The sequence below is a fragment of the Conger conger genome, chromosome 7 (assembly GCF_963514075.1).
Source record: "Conger conger chromosome 7, fConCon1.1, whole genome shotgun sequence".
NCBI classification, from domain to species: domain Eukaryota; kingdom Metazoa; phylum Chordata; class Actinopteri; order Anguilliformes; family Congridae; genus Conger; species Conger conger.
In genome coordinates this window covers 57,277,421-57,305,171 of record NC_083766.1, presented here as the reverse complement: position 1 = coordinate 57,305,171, position 27,751 = coordinate 57,277,421, and the positions used below count along the sequence as shown (strand labels likewise).

The window sequence follows — 27,751 nt, the reverse complement described above, 5'->3', positions numbered from 1 at the left end:
GAATATGTGATTAGAATATTCCTATCTGATGTAACAATCACTACCGGTAACTGAACAGAGATACTTCAGGTGCTAGCAACAGCCGTAACACTCGTAGGCCAGACTGGTCAAAGCTGACAGGAAGGTGACGGTAACGCAAACAACCACACGTTACAACAGTGGTATGCAGAAGAGCATCTCTGAGCACACAACGTGTCAAACCTCTCCAGCAGCAGAAGACTTAATAAATCTAAAAAATGAGTCTAATAAATACATTAATAAAGTGCTCACTGAGTGTATACGTATGATGGAGATATTACAAAAAATATTTTGATCATGACGATTACATTACATTATTGGCATTTGGCAGACGCTCTTATCCAGAGCGACGTACAGTTGATTAGACTAAGCAGGAGACAATCTTCCCCTGGAGCAATGCAGGGTTAAGGGCCTTGCTCAAGGGCCCAACGGTTGTGCGGATCTTATTGTGGCCACACCGGGAAATCGAACCACCGACCTCGCGGGTCCCAGTCATGCACCTTAACCACTACGCCAGGGGTGTCAAACTGAATCCCTAGGGGGCCGCAGTGTCTGCGGGTTTTCGTGGTTTCCTTTCAATCAGCTGCCAATTAAGGGCAATTAAGGCCTAGAGAACAAGACGTGTGGATACTTTAACCAATCAATCACTTCAATGAACCCAGAACACCCCAAAAACCGGCAGACACTACGGCCCTCCAGGACTGGAGTTTGACACCTGTGCACTACGCTATATAGGCCAGCCAAAGAAAATAAAAAAAAATAAATAAAAAAAATAATAAAAAAGATCACAGAAAAGGGGAAGTTGTGGTTGGCGGGGGAGGGCGCGGGCGCGGGGCCGCACCTTGTTCTCCTCCAGGAACTTGAGCTTGATGGTGACGTCGCTGCGGAGCCTCTCGTACTTCTCCTTGTGGATCTGGTACTGCTGCTGCGCCGTGTCGATGCGCGCCAGCGTGGCGGCGTCCCGCGGCCCCATGTTCAGCTCCTCCAGGTCCGCGCGGTACGCGTCGAACTCCAGCCTGAGGAGGAGGAGGAGGAGGAGGAAGGGGAGGAGGGGGAGGAGGGGGAGGAGGAGGAGGAGGAGGAGGAAGGGGAGGAGGGGGAGGAGGAGCAGGAGGAGGAGGAGGAGGAGGAGGACCGTGAGCTCACCGGACTCAAAAACCCACAGGGACAACTTTTAACACAACACACTTCCATTACCCGTTATCTTCACCGGTTATCTTGATAACTGCATATTAATATTTGGTCAATAAGGTCCTGATACATTGGCATTGGCATGAGCCAATATAGTTGTTAACATGAAGTGATTGACACACAAATGCATGAATTGTCATGACATTAACTTTTCATTGGTTAATGTATTAGTTACATTAATATGTATACATTAGCAATCCATTTGAGAAACTTACAATTAGTTAACCATTAAATACATTCGTTCATTCATATTGCGATGAAAAAGAAAGTTAATGTAGTTGTCAACATGATTAATGATGTACAAATGCATTAACAAAGCTGTACTGATGGACTTAGCTACTGCTGTATTAGTTAATACCAAATAATGTAACCTCATTGAAAAGTGTTTTACATTGAGATTACATGAATTATTTTGGAATATTTTATCCACATACTATATCTAACCTAATCTATCCATCTCTGGTAATATCTTTAAAATATATGCCAAAAGACACATTCCTATGTTAGACCATTCCTATGTTAACTATGTTTTTCACTGAAGAAGGAAGAAGAACTGACTTGCTAGGAAGAACATTATTCCAAGCTCTCCAAATAACCATGCTTTATGACAATTACGTTAATCAAGTTCACTCGTTTAAAGACGTGCTCCATATTCTGAAATACAAGCAAATTTGGGCTAAACAGCATACACTACGCTGCAACTCCAGAAAGTGGAACGTGTCACTTTGATACTAGTCAATACACAAATCTCTTAACCTATGACTTAACGCAAGACTATCTCTCTCTGATAGCGCTTGCAAGGACCTATCCTTAAAAAAACAAACAAAAAAAACAATACCAATCAGCATTCCAACATGAAAGTGAACTTGTCTGTTTGGCACAAAATCAGGGCAGATTAAGGCGCATTACAGTAAGAGATTGTACGCACATTCCCACTCGGAATTGATTGGGAATGATCCATTAGATCGATTAGATCAGGGCTGCACAACCCGGTTTCTGGAGATCTACTGACCGATACATTTTCACTCCAACCCTAACAAAGCTCACCCTCATTCTGGAGAGCTGCTAATATTTAGGTCGAGCTATACTGCACAAGTCGGGCACTTTGTACAAAAGTGAAATTTATGTAAAACATGAAAAACTATTTGTCAATATTAATCCTGAAGAGCAAACTCCCAATCAGTAGCAATGATTAAAGGACAGATCAATCGCAACAAGGAGAGTATTTGGACTGGGTGGCAACCAGGGCAGATAATCACCTCTGTTACAGGCCAGATGAAAGAGCCAGAAGATGTGTATTCTCATGAGAGAGGGTCAATACTCGCTGCTTGTACATCAAGTGCTATCACAGAGAAGAGTTAATGAGTACAGTATGGAATCGTGGGTAGGAAATGCCACTGCACAGTCAGCACCTTAGTGGTTTACAGACTGCCCAGGCGAAGAGAGATGGAGAAGAGTGTTAATCACAATTTAGACTAGTTTAGACTCACGACTGACTCAGTGACTCACGACGGACTCCTCACTGACTCTTCACTGACTGCGCTTCAGGGGCTTGCTGAGCTGGCAACTAGCAGAATCAAGTGTGCCAAATTAGGGTTGGTGTGAAAACCTACAGGACAGCAGATCTCCAAGAACAGGGTTGGGCAGCCCAGCAATACAGGCAAAGTACGTAGCTTTAACCTACCCAGCACCTAGAATGTTGAATTTGAACCTGAAATATACCTCAGTTGCAGGCCCAGGTCCCTGACAGTTACACTGCTACACTGCATAGCTGCTCGGAGGTAATTCTGAGGAAACTCGTGGACCTGGCTTGCTCACTCACTCACTCACAACGAGCAGGCTGCAGATTCTCCACAAGGGGGCGCTATCGGCTCTCCTGGTGCTTCGCCTCAAACGCGCGGCGTGCCTGCTTTCCGGGTTACCTTGCGTTCTCGTACATCTTGATGGTCATCAGGGTGTCCTCCATGGTCTTGTTGACCAGCGTGTTGATGCTGGACACAAAGAAGTTGATGGCCCCCAGGAGGGTCTCCCCGTTCCTGCAGAGCAGCTTCTGAGTCTCTGCGTTGTACCCGAATTCATCCTAAAATTACACACACAGACACAGACACACTTAAAATGGAATGGAATTAGAAATAGTGATTATATACAGTTTTTTTTGCCTCAAAACTAAAAACCTAGTGAAAACCTTCCAATATGCAAGACGTCTGGTGATACTATGGTCATGACGAAACTTAAAACACACACACACACACACACCCCACAGATACACACACAAATGCGCAGACACACACACACACACACAGAAACACCCACATGCATGCGTGAGCAAAAACACACAGACAGACACACACACACACACACACACACACACAGTCTTCACACTGCTATCTCCTCTCCGCTGTAAGAACGTGGCAGAGATGCCATCAAGCCTTTGTTTTGATGAAAAGCTTTCTTTTCCTGGTGGGCAGGAGTGCTACTGTTTATCACTCAAAACCATTTTAATTAGTTCAGTTATTATCCTTTCACACTGGAGGTCTAGAGCTCTTTCTTCCTCTAATCTTCTGTAAATACCGCAAATCAGCGGTAGTGGGCGGGGCCCTCGTGCAAGAACATGGCAGCGTTTTCTTAAACCCCCACATTACATTACATTATTGCCATTTGGCAGATGCTCTAATCCAGAGCGACGTACAGTTGATTAGACTAAGCAGGAGACAGTCCTCCCCTGGAGCAATGCAGGGTTAAGGGCCTTGCTCAGGGGCCCAGTGGCTGTGTGGATCTTATTGTGGCTACACCGGGATTAGAACCACCGACCTTGCGTGTCCCAGTCATTTACCTTAACCACTACGCTACAGGCCGCCCCTACAGGCATCCCCTTAAATGCCTATCCGGCTAACACAAAACGCTCTCACCATGTCGCTGCCATGTTGTGGCAATGTTATAACACGGACAAAACGTTCCAGCAACATTGTGAGAACGTTTCGTTCGCTGGCTGGTTGCAACCCGTATGCATCAGCGTTCAGTGTTGTGCCCTTCGGGGAGAGAGCAGGCACACACACACGTGCTCTCCTCCAAAACACGCTGCATGAATCTCTGCTTTCTGTCGCCCCAGAGGGTGCCAGTGACGCCTCTTTTAGTGAGAGCTTCAGCACGTGCAAAACCTTTTAGCACAAGCACAGCCAATAACATGGCAAATGATTGGTCATGATGTTCGTTTGTATGCACCAATCATTGGTTGTGTTATTAGCTGCGTATGCTAATAGGCCCTTTATTCTCAGCTCAACAGGCAGACCTGCAACCTGCAGGTGTACGATGTACCAGTAGGGGGTCGCTGGTATGCGATAGCAATATTATCGCGGCTGACAGAATCGCAGGCATCCCTGTGACGCTACAATGCGGTGTTTTTCTGGTTTGAATCCAGGATCGCCTCACTAAAAAAACAGCTATAACTTACAACTACCTTTCCTCCAAATATTCCACAAAACAAAAGCACGAGTGTAAACGGTGAAGGGGGGAGGTGGAAGAAATATTAGCTTCCCTTTCGTGTGTACATCACAAGAAACGCAGAACAGTAGGGCTTTTAAAAACCCCAGACAGAATGGACCGGCTTGCCAACAGGAACATTAATTTAGCATTTAAAGAGCGGGTTCTTAAATACTCAAAGGAAACTATTCATTAAACCACTGGTTGGGCGTTCTGTGCCGCATACAAATGTCCCGTCGGATCCCAAACGAAAAGCTAAACGAGGCAGCGCGAACACACTTTGCATAAGCGAACTTTTCATTCGGGCGCGGAGTCGTCTTTCAGCAACGTATCTGAAAACCAGTTTGCTTGTGCATATCTCTGGTAAATACAGACGGTCTAAAGCTGTAGGACGTGTTTGATCGGGCTGGTGGCAGCTTCAGGAAACACGCAGTGATTGGCCTAGCAGTGCTAAACACTGAGCTGCTAAATGCGTCTGTTCGCACTATATGCGAGAGACATTTGGAAAGCTCGAGTTTTTAATTCGAGACTCGCGCTTCAGCTTGGGCCACCAGCCTTGTTTTTTTTTTTTTTTCAAATACGCTATTTTCACCCGTGACGGCACTAAGAGTTTTCTGGGATAGCAGGTTGTCAAGAAAAACAATTACCGTTAATTCGAGCCAATTTTACACCGCAGCAAATAACATCACTGGAAAAAGCTTGCCTTATGTCAACTAATTAAAAAAACCGTTTATACTGATGTCTGGAAGTTTCCGTGACGTACAAGCAGGGCTTCTATTCCCACAGAGAGACGGTAATTACTCGAGTCACGCCCATGCTATTCACAAAAAAACCCCGTCAAATCAAAGCATGAAAAAGCTATTCCAATTTTGCCCTAAATTATTCATCTCATTTACAGGGGTCAAATACATACTGAGAATATTTGAATGGCAGAATTCAGCCCCGCAGATCAGAGAATTCTCAGCGAGCAAATAAAAATGCACACAGGACATTTTTTAATCCGTTCTCTATATTGGTGAAAAGCGACGTTTCCACAGTAACCTGCAGGGATTTCACTGCTGATTTTAAAAATTATTATTAGTCCATTGCTGTGAGTTACCCACCAGTCTTGTGAGAATAGTGGAATTAGCACAACTAGCCTCTTACCAAAGGCCCAATTGTATCAAAGTATGGGGCGTGCATGATTTATTTTATTTTTTAAAATGGGAAATAAAAATGTGTGTGGATGTTTCTTTTAAACCTGCAAGGAATTGTACTGGTATCTAAGGGCCTCATCTCCACTGTTCTACAGAAGGGTCAGCATGGTTAGCATTGACCGTACAGACAGGCAGTCTGTAATGGGTTCTGGTGTGCTGGTTTTTATTTTTTTGCCACAATATCAGCAATTAATTCAGACCCCCCCCCCCCCCCCAAAAAAAAACAAAAAACAGGTGAGGCGAGTTAACCGTGTAATTAACTGCTTTAATTGATCAATTAAGTGCCGAGTAACAACAAAAACCAGCACACCCTGCTGCACACTCTCCAGGACCACTGCTCTGGAATGTAAACCGGCATGTCTTTTCAAGTTCAAGTTCAAGTTCAAGTTATTAACCCCAGGTTTGCATGGCGCTACAGGAGAACTAGCGCGCGGACAGGGGGGGGGGACAGACGGACAACGTTACCCGCAGCTCGGGCGACTTCTGGCTGAGGTCGGCGAAGGTGTCCCCCAGTGCATGCTGGGTCTGCACCATGCTGTAGAAGTGGTTGGTCAGCGCCCGCGCCAGCCGCAGCACGTTCTCGTACTTGCGCTTGGTGTCCCTCAGGACGTCTATCTGCGCCTCCAGCTCCAGGTCCACCGTCCGAGAGCCCCGCCCAAACCGCTCAGAGATCATCTGCTTCGTGCACTGTGGGGGGGGGGAGAGAGGGAGAGGGGGAGAGAGGGGGGGGGGGAGGAGAGGGATGGAGGGAGGGGGGGAGGAGAGGGATGGAGGGAGGGAGGGAGAGAGGCAGAGAGGGAGGGAGAGAAGGAGGGGGAGGAGAGAGAGGGAGGGAGGGGGAGAGAGAGGGAGGGAGGGGGAGAGGGAGGGAGGGGAGAGAGAGGGAGGGAGGGAGAGGAGAGAGAGGGAGGGAGGGAGGGGAGAGAGAGGGAGGGAGGGGGGGGAGAGAGGGAGGGGGGGAGAGAGGGAGGGGGAGATGGAAAGAAGGAGAGGGAGAGGGAGAGAGTGGTGATGTTTTTTCCCACGAAGCATTTCACTTGGCCTTGGTTGTTTGGATGTTTACTACCGCACCAGGTATGATTCAAGAGAAAAGACAGAAGAAAGCCAATGCACCGCATGGCAGCAATGACCGTTATTACACTGAAAAAAAACCATTCAAAAACCATCAGTACGGTTTATTACCCTGTGAGATGCCTGTCTGTCTGTAATGTTTGGCGTTTGTGCGTTATAGCCACGGACACAACGCCGCCCGTCACCGGGGGCCTGACTGGCTGTGATTAACGGGGTGTTGAAGAGGGGGTGTGACCCCCGTCCTAATTCACCTTGTAGGTGTTGAGACCCCACTTCTTCATGATGTCGAACTTCTCCACGGCGACGCCCCGAGCGGCGTCATCCGCGCCCGCCGACGACCCGCTGCCGCTGTGGTGCATGCTGGGACCTGAGGGAGGAAGCAGGAAGAGTGAGGCATGATGAAAAAAAAAAAAAAAAAAAAGTGTGTGTGTGAGTCAATGGCTGTGTTTGAAACGGCATACTACTGAATTTCAGGATGATTTTCATTGAAATGTAGTTCGAGTAGTATGCTTGTTATACTAACACAGCCAGAGACCGCGTTCGACCGCTGACACACGTCCCGTTTTTCAGCTGCTCAGACAGACCTGTCACATGACCTCCTCATCCTCTTCCTCAGACAAACAGCAGGGAGCGAAGAACGTGCGTGTGGAGATGAGATGAGAGGGTGGACAGGTGAGTGACAGGTGAGTGAGAGATTCAGGTAAGGCGTGTGGTATCTGACAGGTGAGTGACAGACTCAGGTAAGGTGTGTGGTATCTGACAGGTGAGTGACAGACTCAGGTAAGGCGTGTGGTATCTGACAGGTGAGTGAGAGACGCAGATAAGGCGTGTGGTATCTAACAGGTGAGTGACAGGTGAGTGACAGACTCAGGTAAGGCGTGTGGTATCTAACAGGTGAGTGACAGACTCAGGTAAGGTGTGTGGCATCTAACAGGTGAGTGAGAGACTCAGGTAAGGTGTGTGGTATCTGACAAGTGAGTGACAGACTCAGTTAAGGTGTGTGGTATCTGACATGTGAGTGACAGACTCAGTTAAGGTGTGTGGTATCTGACAGGTGAGTGACAGACTCAGTTAAGGTGTGTGGTATCTGACAGGTGAGTGAGAGACTTAGGTAAGGCGTGTGGTATCTGACAGGTGAGTGAGAGACTCAGGTAAGGCGTGTGGTATCTGACAGGTGAGTGAGAGACTCAGGTAAGGTGTGTGGCATCTAACAGGTGAGTGACAGATGCAGGTAAGGTGTGTGGTTACTACCAGGTGAGTGACAGATGAGTGAGAGACTCAGGTAAGGTGTGTGGTATCTGACAGGTGTGAGAAACTCAGGTAAGGTGTGTGGTAGGGTGTGTGATACCTGGGAAGGCCCCAGCCTGGAAGGCTATCCGACTGACCGCTGACTGGCTGAGGGGGGGGGCAGCCCCCCGAGACTTCAAACGCAGGTCTTGAGTGGAGTGGCGTGGCGGGGTGGGGTGGGGTGGGCATAGGGGCAGGTTTGTGGTGGGAGTGGGGGTGGGGGTGGGTAAGGGGCAAAGTGTGAGGTTTGTGGTGGGGGGTGGGTGGGTTTTTTGCAAGGTGTTGGGTATTAATGAATAGGGAGGTAATGTGACATTTTGGGGGGATGGGGAGGGGGCAGGGGGAGGGATTGGGATGAGGATTGGATGAAGGGGTGGTAGCAGGGCATTAGGTATTGGCAAAAAATTCAGGAGGGGTGAATAGAGATCAAAACCGAGGCGTGGAGGGATTTTTATTCCGGGTTTGGGTATATGTGTGTGGGGGGGTGGAGTCAGGGCCAAGAGGATAATGACGTCATCAGGAGAAGGAGGGAGAGGAGGAGGAGTTAAAGGAGTCCACACACAAACAGGATGAGGAAATGGGTGTGGAAACGGAGGAGAGGAACACAAGGAAGAGAAGAGACAGATCACAGATGAGTGATAAGACGATGAAAACCGGCGTAAGATGAAGACAAGATGAAAAAATGGGATGTGTGCACAAGACACACCAGGAAAACACAGAAAACCAAATAAACAGTTCAGGAAGCTCCCCAATTTAATAAACCAGGTTCATGTCACTGCCATTCGAATGCTCCTCAGTCCTCAGTATAAGGGTTGGTGCAATACAGTATATGGGATGGATGGTGCAATATAAGGGATGGTGCAATATATGGGATGGTGCAATATGATTAACGTGAATATGCAAGACTGTTGTTTGTGATTGTATGTGTTCTTCTTGTAATGTGTTGTCTGTTATCTTCTTTGTAGAGCCATTGATAAGCTGTATGTAGCCATGAGTCCAAGACAAATTTCCCTAAGGGGCTTTAATAAAGTGTATCGTATCGTATCGTATCGTATCCCCAGTGCAGACAAACAGTGACACAAAACAGCTCTCCGCAAACCCCACAGGTCAAAAGATAAACAGGAGAGGTCACGATTAAAAGAAGCCCAGATTTTTCCAGATTTTTACATGGCACCTGAAGAAGGGAAAAATGATTTAAGAACCATGTCCTTGCTTGGTACAGAGTGGAAACAGAGGAGGGAGAGTGAGAGAGTGAGTGAGAGTGAGAGTGAGAGTGAGAGAGAGAGAGAGAGAGAGAGAGAGAGCGAAAGAGAGGGGGGGGGAAACGACACGGTTCGGTAAAGTTCAGAGAACCTTGTCCGGGAGCGGGGATACGACTGATGCCCAAATTTTTGGGGTTGACACGGATGGCCGGGCCTGGGGGAGAGGGTATGAGCCAGTCAGTCAGAGCTTGGGTCAAGCTCTACCCAAGATCCCATAGGCCAACCAGACGACCAACTCCGGTGTTCCTCACCATTTAACTGCAGCTCGTCCGCGGTTGGTGACAGGAGTTATATCACGGAACAGAACACCCGTAGCGATGGAGTTGTCCTTGCTCACACTCCTCAAACATCTACGAGGCACTAGATTGGAATGCTTCAGCTTCAATGGCGACAGTGTTTCACAATGATAAGAATCCAGAGCTGAAGATCTGGTTAGGCTACAGAATCTGTGGTTCTGCACTATAAAACAGAGGAACCTGGCTACTTGGTTTAGCACAGATTCTACTGACCAAGCAGAACTTTATATCCTTAACACTGAATGTTCGGTCTTCCTACCATTGACACAGAACTATTTTGTAGCCGACAAGGAACATTTCTTAAAGGACATGAGTAAGGAACGTATTTTGGCAGAAGATGTTTTGAACTGTCATACAGTACAAGCTTAGGTCACTAACCAGCACTTATCTATCGTTAGCAAAGAGAAAGGACGACAGGTGTCTTGTCAGGGAACACAGGAGCTGACCATCTGGTTAGTCAACACAATCTTGGGTTCCACTCCCATAGGCTGTAACAGCAGAATCCAGCCATTTAACTCTCGTAGTTCACACACACTAAGAGAAACGAGACTACACCAGGAGACACAAATGCGTGTGTTCATGTATAAGACCATGGACCAATGGGTGAGCGGGGAGTGAACTCCCTCGACTTAGTCGGCTGAACGTGAGGCCCGACTTGCGATATGATCAGAGTGTGTTCCATAAATAGCAGCAGCCTTGATGAATATTACTTGGGATATTTAAATGAGTAACCCAGTGCCTTCACTTAGTGGCAGTGGAGGTGCCCATCTCTGGTTTGAGGGATTTAGTGTATACCATAAGTAATGTTTGCCATTCTGCACTTACGTGGTTTGGTCGTCTCTATATTTAGTCATACTACAAACTCATACTGGCATCCGGTTTCCAGTGTGTACATACAGCATGCTTGTGAAATCCCTTTACACAATAGCACACGGAAGGACGACCTTCAATCCTGTGCCGACTTAGAACTGCATGTTGTCTTTAGTTCATTCAAGCGCAGTAAAATGTCCAGTGCTTACTTTAACAGAGTCCAACAGGGATCATGTGTACTCTGTAAGAGTAAAGCTAAGGTCCTATAATGGTCCTAGAACAGCCCACAGACACACTATCACCCAGACAACTGGGTCAGTACCGAAAACTCCCACAGCGAGAGGGAGGGAGGGGAGAAAGGGAGAGAGAGAGAGGGAGAGGGAGAGAGAGAGAGAGAGGGAGAGAGAGGGAGTACCTTTAATGGAGCTGGTGGGGATGATCCCCTCGGTGGCTCCACCGTAGCCCCCCGACACGATGCTGGTCTCGTTCAGGTTGGGCCCCGACACCATCACCTGCTGCAGGTCCTGGAGAGGAGGAGCGGGCCAATCAGCACGCAGCACAGAGGGAGGGGGAGGAACAAGGGGCCCATTCACTGCCTACAGAGTCTCAGGAGGCTTACAAATCTGCACAGCACGCCAGCGGGGATTAGCCAAGCGCTAGGTGCACCAGCTACGTACAGAGAGTCTTAGTTCAGTCCTCACAGGTGGTATTTCGGATTCAAGAGTGTGGCGGTGTATAATATTCACTTCAGGGGGAAAATGATAAAAATCAATTCTCGTGCCTGTGTTTTTTTTGTTTGTCTTTGTTTATTTGCGTTTCTTTTTTCTTTTTTTTAAGAATCGGTGTGTAATTGTAGTGCTGTTAACGTTTTTTTTTTCTTTTTCCCCTTCCACTATGAAACATTAAACCGATCTGAATCCCAGTGCAGTTGGACAGCCACGCATGAGTGCTCGAGAGTTAGGTAGAGAGCCAAGGACAGACAGTGCGCGCAGCTGATGAAAAACCCCAGAGATTTCTCCACCAACGAGAGAGAGAGCGCGTCAGGAAAACGGCGATGACGTGCACCAAAGTGAACACAGTACTCACGTACAGGCCAGCGCGTACGAAATGAGGGGGGGGAGAGGGAGAAACAAATAAAACAAATGAACAAAAAAAAAACTTCAGTGGGTTTGAGACAAAAATGAAATAATACATGGTTATGAGGATGACCCGGTATGGAGATTAGGCTGACGGGGAACTACAGCACTGCGACTTCCACCATTTTACAACCGTTAGTCCAGAGCGAAAAGGAATGACCTCTTTGGAAGAGAAGGTTCTGCCTGGTCAGAAAATACATTTTAAAAGATAACTAATTGGAACTCTAACAGCCCAGAGAAGAACATTTTGCCTGTTCTGATGGGTCAAACAGACAACTGGGGGGGTTTTTAATTCAGGAAGGGATTCCCAAACTCGGTCCTGGAGAGCAACAGGGTCTGCTGGTTTTTCGCTGTTAAAAACCCAGCGCTCAACTGTGAGTACGACTTTAACGGTCTAGTTTAGTTAAGTGACCTCATCAGGTCTCTTGGGCCTAGACTGGCTGGAGGCTTTAAGGTGAAAACAAAAGGCAGCCTATCCATAGCTGGCTGGCCCTGGCGTGTACTTTCAGTTGGACGGGGATCGAGAATTTAGGGGGGTCGGTCTGACCAGCAGTTTCCAGGCAGACAAAGAGGGTCATTCATCTTCCCCCGTACTGAAATCATCTCTCACACACACACGGTTAGTATGGTTCCTTCCCTTAAGAAACGCACCATGGCCAAGACTCAATCTTGCTGCAATACGCTTTACTTTAGAGGGATGGTTCACTTTCCTGAGTTTCTTGATATTATTTTAGGTTTATTACATGCTTTTTGGCCCAGATTGTGGGTGTGCGGCGGTGGACATCTTGGATGATTACAGATGGTTCTGATGAACCTCTGGACCTAAAATGGCTGGTGCAGGAGCAATCACGGGTTCGTGATTTAACGCTACACTTTGTGCTCCTTCCTGTCTGAACAAACAGGCAGGAGGAAGAATGCTTCCTGCTTGTGCATTTCAACCTGGCAGGGAAGAAATGAAGTAACACCACCAACTACCTTTAGATGACTCGGATCTACTGCAAATGCAGCAAGCTGTCCTCAGATGGTTAGTTATATTTTTGCCCGCAAGAGCACCCTGGGGGCAGAACGGTCGTATCCATAGGATAATCTTGCAATGCAATCTCACGCCTATCGCTCACAGAGGAGACCAGGGTTCAAGGCTCACCTGTTCTTTGTCTCTTTTTTTTTTTTCTCTATTTGTTGACAAATTATATTTTCAACTCAGTCCAGGGGGTTTGGGGAAAGGCAATCTTAAGTGAAATGCAGCAACTGTCAATTTAGAGGGTAGAATGGGTAGAAGAGTTCGCTTCACGGAAAACATGGCCGTCTGCCCTCAGGGTGGAGTTGAGGGCAAAAAAACACATTGACCTCCTCAAATAGGATCCCAACCTGCCATTTTACCCTCCTTCTTCACACCGGTCTCTGTCTGGCGCATCTCCTCATCCATACATCTCAGCTTGAACAAATAAGGTTCGGCAATACAGCTGAAACGCTCCTCTGTTTTGTCGTCAGAATTAACTGTAGTTTCAATTACAATTTGTAAGTAGCTAACGCAGGTAGTGCATGCCCAATACTAACCAGGCCAGCTGCATCAATACCATGTGTCTCGGACCCTAAGAGTACACCACTTGCACTGCTTTGGAACTGACAAAGGAGTATAAAAGTATGTATATATATATATATATATATATATATATATATATATATATATATATATATAAAATAAAATAAAAGTTTACGTTTGTGAATTGACATTATGAAATGAATCTGTTCATATGTACAGTCCCTGGAGGTATAAAATCCCTGCAGAGGCTATGATGTAATGTTTCCAGGGGCGGTACGTATCAGCAGATTAATGTGATGCAGTTTCTTTTCAGAATTATAAACATATCGGCTTTTGCATCAGGCCAGCACTTCTTCCCTTGAGCATGGGGTTCTCAGGTTGCATAGACCATAATCTCATTTTCCAACCGAAAATTAGATTAAAAGCAACTTTTTGAAGAATAATCGGGTATTACACACACATACAACCGCCTGAGGCACTATACAAGCTACTTTGGAGTTATTTCAAGTGTATTTATTTGCATTTTTGTGCTCTAAACCACAAACCCAAGATTACCTCACTCCGTACCAACCAAGCCAGGAGGTCGTCATACATTTCTGCAAACATCTAAAATATCCTTCATTACACAGTTGCGGGCAACTGAAAACATATTTAAAAACTGAAATAAAAATATTTAAACTGAAAAGTGAACCATCCCTTTAAGCAACAACCTTAAGTAAGTTTTATCCTACTTTTTTTAACCATTTTACGAGCTTGGACGTCATGAAATTAGTTATTCAGTCGGTCGGGCCAAAGTGCACTACCGTGGGATTGAATCTAGGCCAGTTGTTGATGAGTAGCAAGATGCCCTAAAAAGTTAAGTAAGAAAATAACTGAAGTGATTCAAGATTTCCCACTCCACTGAATTGATCTCCGCAAAGATACAAGATACAGTGCACAGCCCTGGTCTTTAACAGTAGGAGCAGGGCAGAATGCCTTCCACCTGTTACGACAAACCTCATAGACCAGGGGTCACCAACCCTGCTCCAGGAGATCTACCGTCCTGTCGGTTTTCACTCCAACCTCGGCAAAGCACGCCTCATTCAACAGCTAAAGATCCTGTTGAGCTGCTAATTAGTGGAATCAGGTGTGCCAAATTTGGGTTGCAATGAAAACCTACAGGTTGGCTGTCTGCCTGTGGAGGCAGTCCAGTTCTACTAGTCTTCCGCATCAGAGAAATGTCACTGTCAATTTCTTTTCTGTCGATGTAACAGCAAACAGATTCCAGCCAGCAAGCTGGAACACTTTCAAAAATGAGGTGATACACTTCTCTTGGGCATGATCCGAACAGACATACATATACCTATGTGTATATGCATATAAGTGCACACAGCACACACACACAGGTGACCACAGCACACACACACACAGGTGCACACAGGGCGCACGCACGCACACGCGCGCACGTACACACACACACGTGCACACACACACACACACACAAAGGCCAACATCATTTACATTTTAGCCCCTCCCACATAAACCTATTATACCATATAATAACTATAGAGTCATAGTAAGCATACTTCACAAACAATCGGTGCTTCTGAATCTGCATTAGTCTATGTGAAAGGTTAATAACACACTGGGATCTAACAGGATGCTTTTCAAACGGCTCTCGGTTTCTTATTTTTTTTCCCCTGGTGGTGACCATGACAACACAGAATCAGCGGCTGGGTGAACAGCTAACCGGCGTTCGATCCTGGCTCGCTCGCTCAAACCCACGTCCGAGTCGGTCTCTGAACAAAGCCGTCTGTTCCCGTTCTCAGTGGCGCGGTTTCAAGCCAGGCAGAGTCCACTGTATTGGGGCACACCTGCGCAAGACAGGCGCAAGGGCACTGAATCAAACGGAGGACAGGTAACAGGGTTACCGGTCAATATGTCCTAGAAGGGTGGACAAAGGAGGCACTATATTTCGCTAACAGCTAACATGCGAGGCTGAAGCCTACGCAGAGGCTACGGCATGTAGCTACAGTTCTGGGGAGGTGCGCGTCAATGGGAATTTGACCTGCCCAAACGGACCGCGACGAGCCAAGCGCACACTGTGAGCTGGAGCAGGCGTCGCCCGCACCGAGCAGATGGAGCTGGGGTGTGAATCTGCGCTCTGCGTGAGAGGACACGAGTGGTCTCTGCTCTCATGCGTGGTGTTCCTTTCGGCAGCTTCCTGCGCTCCTTGTGGCCCCCATCGCGAGCAGAGAGATGGGGCTCCTGACCAGAAATACTTTTTTTAAAATTTTTTTACTTGAAAGACATCTTTGAAAGTCATCCTGTTATCTCCTGCCACGGTTAGTAAATGTGCATGCAACTACGGGACAAGCACTCTGTCCCTTACTCACAAACGCTCTCTCGCTCACACACACACACACACACACACACACACACACACAACCACACATGCACAGAAGCGGACGGACACACACCCACCCGCAGACCCTCAGACACACACCCTTAACACCCTGAACAGTGGGCGGTTCCATACCTTCTCATCTAAGCGCCACTGAATCTGTGCAGCCTGTGTAAAAATGAGAAGGATAAGAAAGAGAACACAAGAGAACACTGGAGAACAGGGAGTAACAGAGGGGGGCAGGGAACAAAAGCAAAAACACACATTCTGAAACCTTCAATGATCACAAATGCACACAACAGAGGGGCCTGATGCTGTGGGAGAAGTCTGAGACACACGATGAACCGCTCACACCCTCACACCTCATGACATCTCTGTGGTCCCCAAAAACACATAACTAGTGTGCATTAGCTACGGTGAAAAGCAACAGACAAATGCATTACTACGTCCTAGAAAATGGGAGTTCTGATAACAAGGTATTTTTACCAGGTTGTACCAACATGTGCGTGTATGTGTGTGTGCGTGCTTGTGTGTGTGTGTGTGTGCATGTGTGGGGTGGTTGCACATATACAAACCATGGTTTCAAAAAGAAAATCAAGATCAACATTAATATTGAAAAAAAAAACTCCTGATGTGAAGCGTTTAGACAGGAGCACTCAGGGTAGCCTCCAGGTGATCCAAGCATCAGAGGAAATTAGGTCACAAGCAACCAACTTGGCTTTCTGTTCCTGGTGTCACTGGTCAGGCCTTCCAGCCAGCCACACTTTACTCCAACATTTACTTTCTACTCACACCTCCACCCCACCCTCACCTCCATCCTTAACCCTTCCCTCACCACCAAACCCCCCTCCACCCCCATGCCTACACTCGTCTTGCTTACCTGGACACCAGCTCTTTTCGGTTTGTGAGTCGAAAGCGTTTCGATTTTAGCCACATCTCCCCAAGCCCTGTATTAAACTCCAGACTCCTGCTAGCCTGGCTGGTTTCACTTCCTCATCAGCTGTGCTGCACTCATTGGCTGTCCTCACTCTGCTCTGATTGGCCGATGCTGGTGCTGCACGTGGCCATGACCCCGTTACGCAGGCTGAGTACGAGGCTGTGAATCGAGCCTGCCGTATCAGCCACGCATCACTGTACTTCCTGTGTGGAGCCTGAAGGAATGGCTCCACACTCCTCTGCCTCCTGCCTCATGTGTGTGTGTGTGTATGCATGCATGTGTGAGTGTGTGTGTGTATGCGTGTGTCTCTGTGTGCAGTATGTGTGTGTGTGTGTGTGTGTGTGTGTGCGCGTATGTATGCACAGTGCGTGTGTGCAGTATGTGTGCGTGTGTGAGTGTGTGTGTGTATGCGTGTGTCTGTGTGTGCAGTATGTGTGTGTGTGTGTGTGTGCGCGTATGTGTGCACAGTGTGTGTGTGCGTGTGTGCAGTATGTGTGCGTGTGTGTGCGTGCGTACACTGTGTGTGTGCGCGTACGTGCGTACACTGTGTGTATGCGTGCGTGTGTATGTGTGCGTGTGTGTGCATGGGGGTGTGTGTGTGTGGCCACAATGTGTGTGTGTGTGTGTGTGTATGTGTGCCAGTGTGTGTGTGTGTGTGTGCGTGTGTGGGTGTGGGTGTGGGTGTGGGTGCGTATGTGTGCACTGTGTGTGTGTGTGCGTGTGTGCGTGTGCATGTGTTGTGTGTGTGTGAATGTGTGTGGGTGTGTGTGGGTGAATGTCTGCGTGTGTGTGTGCACTCATCTCCTCTTGCGTAAGTTGGGTGACAGAGCCGGTGATACAGCCGTTCTTGGACACACAGTGACACGTGGGAATCCTGTTGGTTCACCGGGTCCTGTCTGGGCGAAGCCGCGCACCAAAACATCAAAGAGGTGCTTTATGGCCTCCCCAGCGGGACCCTAACCCCGCCCCGTCTCGCTCCCCTCCCATTCCTCTACAATCTCCCCTTTCAGGAGAAAAGGGCTTTTCAAACGCGCCGTCTAAGCAGAAAATTACAGAATATCATTTCACATTCAAACCCCCTCTCCATTCGCTGAGGGATCAGTTCCGCGAAATGACATCACTAAAGTGCGTTTGAGCTCCTGAACTTAGCACACTATTCACCTGCCTAAAGCCGTCAGTAAGAGCCTTCCCTCAGATTAAACCAGGAAGAGCTAGGCCTGCTTCACCGTCCTCTGCAGGAATAACACAGACGACCAAAGTCAAGCCTGATTGTTCAGTAAATAATGCACTGCATTACTTTTCTATTTTAGTTTTATAATGACACTTAAAATCTTATTTCCTGTACTTTTTCCACTAGAAAAGATTAAAATAGTGCCAGTGATATAAGACAGTTTGACTCATTTCAAAATAACCAAAGGAATAAGAACATTTCACTTGTCAAGCTAATATTTTCTACTTGAGAAGAAAATATATAAAGTATTATTACAAGAGCAAAACCCTTGTCATTTTTGCAGTGTGAATTGTAGCAATCAGAGAGAGAGAAGCTGAGGTCCGGCACTGGGCTCTAAATGGTGGTTATGGGTTTGAATCCCCGCTGGGATATAGCGGTTGTACTTTTAAAAATCTTTTCTGGCACCTTCACTCAACTGTGCCAATGCCAGGACCAACAGAAGTACTCAAAGTCAAATTTAGTTGCCAAGAGTCACCGGTGATAAAGATATATCCACTTGCTTGCCCTAGCGGTTTTTTCATTGTATAATTCACCGCTCACCTTCCAGAAACCGCTGACGGATTCCTTCTTGAAGGGCCGATAACAAAAACGCAAACAAGAAAAAAAAATCCAAGCAAGCGGAGCAGACAAAAGCTCACTCACTCTCCGGGTGAGTGGGACACAGTTCTAGTTAGTAAAACGCACTTCACAGGGCAAACACACTCTGTTTGTTTGACAGTTTCTTCCCTCCCGGATCTGAACTGGCCGCTGAGTCGCTGTGTTTGACTTATTAGGTGTGCCTTCCCACACACTGAGCCAAGCCAGCAGACTTTAAAGCTTTTTTTTTTTTTTTTATCTCCACGGCAGTTTCAGCACAAGGCGATAAAAGCCCAAAAACAGCTTTAAAAAAAAACCCAAAAAACCTCCCCAAAAAAACATGCAAATGTCTTTACTGATCTGCGTCGGAATGCCAGCCAACGAAATATGAATTCCGACGGCTGAGCTCGCCAATTTCCGAGCAAAGCTTCCCCCCCCCCCCCACTCGAGTGCACAATTCACTCCGAACGCTTCCCAGCGGTTTTCCCACACAAGGATTACACCGACACGCTCCCAACCGAACCCCAGAGATTTCATGAATGGCGTTACTTACATGCGACGGGATTTCTCGATCACTCTCGGACCTCTCGGGCATAGGACTCTAACTGCACACGGGGGGGGTGCCGAGTGTGTCCGAAATCGGTTAAACGCATACAAAGCAACCTCTCCAACTGCTAACAGTCAAATGAGGGGGGAGGGGGAGGGGGGGGGGGCCACATCACCTGACCGTTGCAAAACTCACAGGCAGAGCGCAAGGCTGTTTAACGTCGAGCGGGGTGAGAATGCTCCAAGTGTGTTTGACTGTCAAATTCACACAGCCCCCCCCCCCCCCCGCAACAAGGCCGAACGTACCCATCGTCAGCTGACACATTTCACATTCACAAAGTTCCACTTTGCAGGATGATTTAGCAAACAAACGCAGCTCATTAGCACTGCTGCCTGCTTCGTTTTTTCCCCAGACTTGCTGAACGAGTACTTATCAGTACGCGCGGTGCTACTCGTTTCCTGTTTCCTGTTTCCTGTTTCCTGTACGACGGAGGGATGATAACAGCAGCGAGGATTCAAGCTCCTCTGGCAAGGCTTCCTATGACCGGAGCCACCACGCTGTATCACGTCCACAACCACGTCAGGTCTTATGAGCCTGAACAGGGACGTGCTTATCTCGGTCACCTTCATTCCTGGTCCAGGACAGGGCCATCTGGAGGTTTTTTGGTTTTGCCTTAATATCAGCAACCCATTCAGACCCAATAAAACCAGGTGAGGCGAGTTCACTCTGTCAAGGACTGGTTTAATCCATCAAATAGTAAGAACGAAAACCAGCAGACCAGGAAAGCAGACTAGGTTAACTGATACACCCAATAATAGCTAGTTAAACCCTTGGATGAATCAACTCCTGTACCGGGGCTACAACATTTAAGTGAAACCAGAGGATTCAATGGGGGCATTTCAAGAAATAACTCAACCTGATGGCCAAAACTCACTCAAACAAGTCGGATGTATTTCCAGCACAAATGATTCCCCACCAGGAACTGCCCTTTCCAGGTGCTCTAGAGAGAGAACTGACCACCAACCGCCACCCAACCAGGCCCAGGTGCAGGTGCAGGGGGGCAGAGGGCGTGGGGATGCAGGGGAGGGTCACACACCTGCTCCAGGCCGTCGTCCTCGGGTAGGGTCCCCGTGTCCCCGTTGCTGTTGATGGGGATCTCCATGGTGGCCGCTTTGCTCATGATGCTGTCCGTCATGCTGGAGCCCTGCGAGGGGAGGGAGGAGAACACAGCAGGAATGCTGCTAGTTTATCTCTCATCATAAACAGCAGGACTGCTGCTAGTTTATCTCTCATCATTAACAGCAGGACTGCTGCTAGTTTACCTCTCATCATAAACGGCAGGAATGCTGCTAGTTTATCTCTCATCATGAACAGCAGGAATGCTGCTAGTTTATCTCATCATAAACAGCAGGCCTGCTGCTAGTTTATCTCTCATCATAAACAGCAGGAATGCTGCTAGTTTATCTCTCATCATAAACAGCAGGACTGCTGCTAGTTTATCTCTCATCATGAACAGCAGGAATGCTGCTAGTTTATCTCATCATAAACAGCAGGCCTGCTGCTAGTTTATCTCTCATCATAAACAGCAGGAATGCTGCTAGTTTATCTCTCATCATAAACAGCAGGACTGCTGCTAGTTTATCTCTCATCATTAACAGCAGGAATGCTGCTAGTTTATCGCTCATCATAAACAGCAGGACTGCTGCTAGTTTATCGCTCATCATTAACAGCAGGAATGCTGCTAGTTTATCTCTCATCATAAACAGCAGGACTGCTGCTAGTTTATCTCTCATCATTAACAGCAGGAATGCTGCTAGTTTATCGCTCATCATTAACAGCAGGAATGCTGCTAGTTTATCTCTCTTCATAAACAGCAGGAATGCTGCTAGTTTAGCTCTCATCATAAACAGCAGGAATGCTGCTAGTTTATCTCTCATCATAAACGGCAGGACTGCTGCTAGTTTAGCTCTCAACATAAACAGCAGGACTGCTGCTAGTTTATCTCTCATCATTAACAGCAGGAATGCTGCTAGTTTACCTCTCATCATAAACAGCAGGAATGCTGCTAGTTTATCTCTCAACATAAACGGCAGGATTGCTGCTAGTTTATCTCATCATTAACAGCAGGAATGCTGCTAGTTTACCTCTCATCATTAACAGCAGGAATGCTGCTAGTTTACCTCTCATCATTAACAGCAGGAATGCTGCTAGTTTACCTCTCATCATAAACAGCAGGAATGCTGCTAGTTTATCTCTCATCATAAACAGCAGGACTGCTGTTAGTTTAGCGCTCATCATAAAGGGGCCCACGTTAGCTCAAGAGCAGTCGTCTGACAGTCAGAGGGTTGTTCCCTGCCCTGGGCGTGTTGAAGTGTCCCTGAGCAAGACGCCTAATGCCAAATAGCTCCCGACAAGCTGGCTGGTGCCCTGCATGGCAGCCGTTTGCTGTAGGTGTGTGGGTGTGCGTGTGTGAATCGGTGAATGAGAGTTATTAATTGTAAAATGCTTTGCATAAGTGTGATATAAATGCGGTCTATTTATAAATCAACAAAGACTCTATATAGATATGAGCACTACATACAAAGGTATAAGCATAAGGACGCCGACTTGTCAATTTCAAATGTCAATTTCTCAAGCCCTAGGAAAAGAAATTGGCTATACATTTACTAGCTATGGTATGGAAGTCTTGACTACTTAAAATAAACTACTTACTCAAACATACTAAATTCATTATGACCTCGTAAATGCTAAGTATCCGATAGCCGTGGCTTATGTAAATGAACAAAGTAGTCATAAATACTTCCAAGCGTGGAGTTTGGAATGACCATCACAAAGCCAGGCATTACAACTGCACCCATACTGCACCATAATTCAGAGTGTAACAATGAGCAAAGCCAAAACCAGTCATGCCAATCACTGCCAAGGCTAGTAAAGGCGCACACCCAAAAGAAATACGTAACCCACACACACACACACACACACACACACACACACACACACACACACACACACACACACACACACACACACACACACACACACACACACACACACACACACACACACACACACACACACACGCACACGCGCAATTAACTTCACCAGGAGTCACTCAGGTTCCTGCTCAAAAACTTCTGAAATGGTTTCCGGTGTGGCGGTGTCACCCATACACAGCCGTGAGCAGAACATTTAACCGATCGAGAGTTTGGGCCTCGTCAGAGGTCTGGGCTTTCTGTTCGGGCCTCGTCAGCGGTCTGGCTTCAGCGAGCACAGCCTCTCGCTGTCGATCCGTCGGCGAGAAACGACCCATCTGTTAATTCGCCCAAGTGACGAGCCTGACGCAGCGTGGGTGTGAAGAACTTCTCTGTGGCAATTCGGAGGGAAAACGGAGGGAAAAAAACGAAGGAGAGAAGTAGATGTGGAGGCGAGAGGGGCCTACTGTCACTCTAAACAAAGACGCAATTCTTCTGCCCACCTCCCCGTTTTTGCCAAGAGTCACAAAAAGACAAGACAAGCTCATCGACGCCTTCACAATGGGGGGGGAGCCGTCTCGGTGATGCGGATCGTGCTAACCCTCAAATGCGTCCGAACCGCACGTGGAAGCTAAGTGGGGCGAAGGCTAACGGGATTTAGAAAGGCTTCATTCATAAAGCGGTGCTGGAGGAACCCTTTCTGCTAAACCATCAGCAGCCGACTCTGCCTTATTAAATGGCATGTAAAACGCTATCCTTGTACCGGGCGCTATCCTTCAATGCGTTTCTATACAAATAACTTTTTTGAATATATAAGAAATACATTATCATTTATATATTATACAGGGGAGTTTGTTTATTTATTTATTTATTTATTTTATAACCTGAGCCCAGTGTTTCCCCTTCTGCTACTCTATAAAGCATATTTGTGACAGTCCTCGGTAAAAAGTGCTACACAAATCAAATGTAATTGAATATTTTACAGCAGTGACCCACATATTGTGAAGTGCAATATCTTGATACTATATTTAATTTTAATACTTGAATACAATCCTCTGTCAGGGGCACTTCAATATATTCTGAATGAACACTTCGTACCTCGTTTGAAATGTGAAATTAACGCTGCGCTTTCTGATAAACGCAGAGGGAAAATAACAAGCCCGGAGTGTGAGCCTCGAGGGAATTCTGGGCTATATTTGGACACGCCGAGCGCAGACAACTGTAAGTCAATGGATCTTACAGTGCAGGCTTACAAACGACTGGTTTGGCCAACAGAACGCTTTCACTGGGGTTCAGGCCATTCCCTCACACAACCAATCAATTCTGTGTGTGTTTTGTTTTTTGTTTTTTGTTTTTTTTCCCCCAGGGCTTGGCACATTGCGACTGCAAGAAGATTAAAAGCAGCCCTTTCTGATCATTCAGTGGAAAAAACCCCCATAGGTTTCTCATTACCAGAGTAGCAGGTGATGAAAGGCCATTGTGGAAAACATTATTTGCTCCTTTTTTTTTGTTTGTTTATTTCAGGATTTGGCCCATTGGGTTATGACCTCACTATTGTTGAAATCAAAGATTTAGCAATACATAGCAGTACCCACAACAATACTCACATACACAAACACACTTCTCTATTTCATTGAAAATATCATACATCACACATCATCAAACTGAGGTCACCTTTCTTGCCATTCTCAGAAAAAAAAAAAAAAGGGGGTCTTCAGCTTGTCTCCATAGGGGAGCACATTTTAGTTCTTTAAGGACCCCTCTATGGCAGGTGTGAAAAGAGTGGAGGCTCTCAGATTGAACCATTCTGCCTGACAAAGAGGCCGTTAACTAGACAGGGTTCCTCTATGGACACAGAGGAAGCCTTTTGGAACCACTCCCCCTCCCCCCCAGAGAGCGTAAAATAAATCTCACTCCATTTAACTGGAATTCCGTTCATTGGTCCTCCAAACTCTCCCCTTGCACAAAAGGGACAGCGGAATGTTCATGGGACAGGGACACTGACCAAACATATCAGTACATCGCCATGGTTATTTCCCACAATTCAGTGGGCCCACTAACCACTTGATAAACACCAGGAGCAAGTAACTGCCCATTCCCCACGGATACTTAAGGACATCAAGGCAAACCCAACAGCCGCCCCAAATTAGGCGCACACACAGCCCAGCACTGAAGGGTTATGGTCGCTCCAAGCCTTTTCAAATCACGGATGGAATTAAAATAGAGAGAGTGGAGAACATTTCATTACGGTTTATTATCAGTATTATCATCCTTAGTCGTATTATTACCCTAGTACTGAATTAGGTAAATGTCCTACTAATGTCAAAAGGAGTGAGAAAACAATAAATCCCAAAGTGATTTCTCATGATGTCAAATGCTGGACCCGTTGATTGCGTTTAGTTTTGCGGATGAACGGTCGTGTTAGAGCAAGAGTCCTGGCTTCACGTCTCTGAAAGTGACACAGCTCGGCGTTAAATGCAGTGTGCAAAATCCCCATTCCCATAACAACGGATCTACGGTACCCTGGTGTCTCGGGTTCCTGGGTGTCACGATATTCCGCTGATAGCACGCACGTGGGAACTCCGTGTGTTAGGTTTGGGTGCGTCCGTGTACGTCTACATTACGCGATTGCCACGGTGTATTTTACTCGGCCGCTAACAAACAGCCACGACACCTTAAAAAACTACGAAGAAAAAAAAACGAGTTTCGCTCGTCTAGTGAGCAAACAAATGTAAACAATGCATGAACTACAATTAGCAGTGTAATATTAAAATGCAAATTAGATGCTGATTTTACTTAGGGAATTAATGTATGCTTTAACAGTATGGTCGTACTCAACGTTGCTGCGAATTAGATGCCATGGGCAAATACGGCCCTTCTTGGCACCATGCAATGGTCAGGACGACAAAACATAATCTTAAATGTGACATACTGCTGACTGTGGAGGAAACACACACAGCAAGTTACATCATAAACCATTCGCTACTCCTAACAGAAACGCATCTCTGACCAGATTAATATATTTCTGGGTAACATCTGTAAACATGAAACTCACAGCATCCGTCGTTTACTTGGTCGGATGATACTTACCATATGTGTTCGCCTGCTATCGCCACCTGGACATTGTTGTCGGACAGGTCATAAACAGCGGCAGGTGCACAGCAGGTGAATAACGCAGTTAGGCTAGTTACACAACTTAGCCAACAATTAGCCAGTCACAGCTTGTACATATACATACATAACTTCATCCAAAGCACAACAATGTTTATAATTTCGGAAACGCATGTTCACGGAATCGACCGTATTCCAGTTGGACTAGGCATTTCATTATGACAAGCAGGCGTTAACGAGCTACACGACCGCAAGTGTAGGCTATCATTATGCCCAGGGGGATAAATCAGTATTTTCTGAACCTCGCCACTAGCAACAACCCCTGCGTCCAGCGATGATGCATCTCTCCAAAAAGGCCCACTTGTTTTCGATTCCGTTCTGCATCGTTCCGTGATGGGCAAGGTGCTAGACTCGCCAAGCTGCAGCGATTGGCGAAATACCTCTTCCCATTTGGCAGACGTGCAAGATTTTGTAAAAAGCGTACTGGACTGCAATCATTTTCAACGCATCACCATAAGCTAGACAGGAACATAAAATACAAGTTGCCACGCAAAACACTTCGGTAGGTAGGTAGCTAGCTAGCTAGTAATCGAATCATGGTTCTTACCTGTGCGAATTCAGTCCTCCAAATTGCCCGGCAAGCTGGCTAGCTAGCTAGCTACTGTTATTCCAGAGTTCACGATCCCCAGATGGCTAGCTGCGTTTTAGTCAGTTAGCGTACAGCCTAATATGTATATCCACGTAGAGACAGGTAAGGGTTACTTCAAGCTGGCTACGTTGTTTTTATTGCATGACTGTCCGATGGCCTCTTTCAACCTCTGGGTTTCTTGTTTGTATCATCCAGTTGGCTACATCCACCCCCTTCCAATCCAGTGTGGAAAGGCCGAGCGGAACTGACGACAGGCGCGGACAGGATTCCATTCGCCCCTCCTTCGCCTCGCGGGACAGCGTGGAGGATGTGGAGACCGTGCGCGGGCACGGCCAGGAGGCAGGGATCTACGAGAGCGCGCAGTGTGACAGGCCATAGGCCAAAATGATGACAGTGCAGGTGCATTTATCGTAAATAGTAAGTCTTTTCTCGTAAGTAGAATCTCTGTCATAACATAACATAACATCACTCTTCGACACATTTTAGTTAATCTGAGGGTTATACTGAGTCTAAAACATTTTAAAAAAATAGAATAAAATGTTTATGCTACTCAGTGTAAAATGTGTTAAGTACATTTTTCTAGATAAATAGAGACATAAATAAAAAAATAAAAACGAGGAAGCACATTGGGTGACTTTTTGTTAAAAATATAGACAGAAATTCACACATGTCCTGCTGTATTCCTGTGTGGTCACAGGGTGTCAGTAAAATTCTTCAAGTAGAAATATCCTATGACCAGGCAGGTATTGTAAAAAAAAAAAAAAAAAGAAAGAAAAGAAAAGAAAATCAGAGCACAGAATGAAAACGTTTGAAAACATAGGAACAGAGCCACACGCTGTCATTTAAAACAAACACGCCCTGGTCGTTATTTTAAATCTCACTGGATCGCAAACGTGTTCTCTGGTAAGTCCCTGTTATTTCATATGTTGTGTAATATGTGCATGAAACAGGGAATTACAGGGAATTGGGTTTTCAAGGGGACCAGGGGCAGAGCTAAACAGAGCTGTAAGAGAGAACACTTCCCTGGGCACCAGAGGCCCTTGGGGCCCCTAGAGATAGCACGACTGTGTGGTGGGGTCCTTTCTCATGTGTTTTTTCCTGCACAGATTAATTTTAATCGATCAGGTCCCAGCAAGGGACTCTTAGCCCTGGGCAGTATGCTACTGGAATAGCATCGGCTCTAGTAAGCTAAAAAATATGGGGTCAGAATAGGTTTTATTGGCCAAGTATATTTGCAAATACAAGGAATCTTTCTTATTATTATTGCTCACATAGACACATCTAAGATACAAAGTAAGCATAATACAATAGATATAAATGTTATTATGGGCTCAGGGGAGCCTAAATCCTTAGCTGATGAAATGGTAAATAGTTGGCATTTATATAGCGCCTTCATCCAAAGTGCTGTACAATTGATGCTTCTCATTCACCCATTCATACATACACTCACATACACAGATGGTGATTGGCTGCCATGCAAGGCGCCAACCAGCTCGTCAGGAGCATTTGGGGATTAGGTGTCTTGCTCAGGGATACTCCGACACAGCCCAGGCAGGGGATCGAACCGGCAACCCTCCGACTGCCAGACGACTGCTCTTACTGCCTGAGCCATGTCGCCCCATGATGAGTGAATCAACTTAAAAATAGCCATTATGAAATGTATTTTCATGGTATTTCCTTACTTTTGCTATTTACTATCACATTCTTATTTTATAAAATAACAATACCTAATCTTACATAGGAAACCACAGCCTATAGTGTAAAGAGGCACTCTAAACACATGCTAGGCCACAGTCCTGTCCATTAGACACAAATACCATCTTTCTGGCTTTCAGCTGAATGAAGCAGGAAATTGTTAATGTCATCTCAAGGTTGAGTGTCATGTCATCGAAGAGCTTAAAATAAAAAAAAGATGTGTTTTTCTAAAAGGTTTCCTTTGAGTTAATTCATTAGAGGGCATCTGTATTTGCTGATGCGGGTTTTTCTAACAACCACGGCCGTGAGTAACGGCCAAGGCTCTGTGACTCAGGCTTCCACTCACTTTCTGTTACGGTA

General features: G+C 46.5%; 1 protein-coding gene across 4 annotated transcripts in view; it reads right to left on the bottom strand.

The window, feature by feature from the left end:
- The window catches only part of arfip2b (ADP-ribosylation factor interacting protein 2b), a 29,375-nt gene extending 3,413 nt beyond the window's left edge, over positions 1 to 25,962 (bottom strand). Inside the window, exons 1-9 of one of the 4 annotated variants that reach the window (XM_061248665.1) lie at positions 25,655 to 25,962; positions 20,061 to 20,168; positions 15,809 to 15,841; positions 11,027 to 11,126; positions 9,597 to 9,659; positions 7,208 to 7,323; positions 6,351 to 6,572; positions 3,132 to 3,289; positions 860 to 1,034 (exon numbers count right to left, since the gene is read on the bottom strand). In XM_061248665.1, the coding sequence (XP_061104649.1) occupies positions 860 to 1,034; positions 3,132 to 3,289; positions 6,351 to 6,572; positions 7,208 to 7,323; positions 9,597 to 9,659; positions 11,027 to 11,126; positions 15,809 to 15,841; positions 20,061 to 20,159 (966 nt within the window). In that variant the 5' untranslated portion in view covers positions 20,160 to 20,168; positions 25,655 to 25,962. Of the gene's footprint in view, positions 1 to 859; positions 1,035 to 3,131; positions 3,290 to 6,350; positions 6,573 to 7,207; positions 7,324 to 9,596; positions 9,660 to 11,026; positions 11,136 to 15,808; positions 15,842 to 20,060; positions 20,169 to 25,654 lie in introns of all 4 variants that reach the window. The other 3 variants (XM_061248668.1, XM_061248666.1, XM_061248667.1) reach the window with 3 other exon arrangements.
- Positions 25,963 to 27,751: the final 1,789 nt, after the last annotated feature.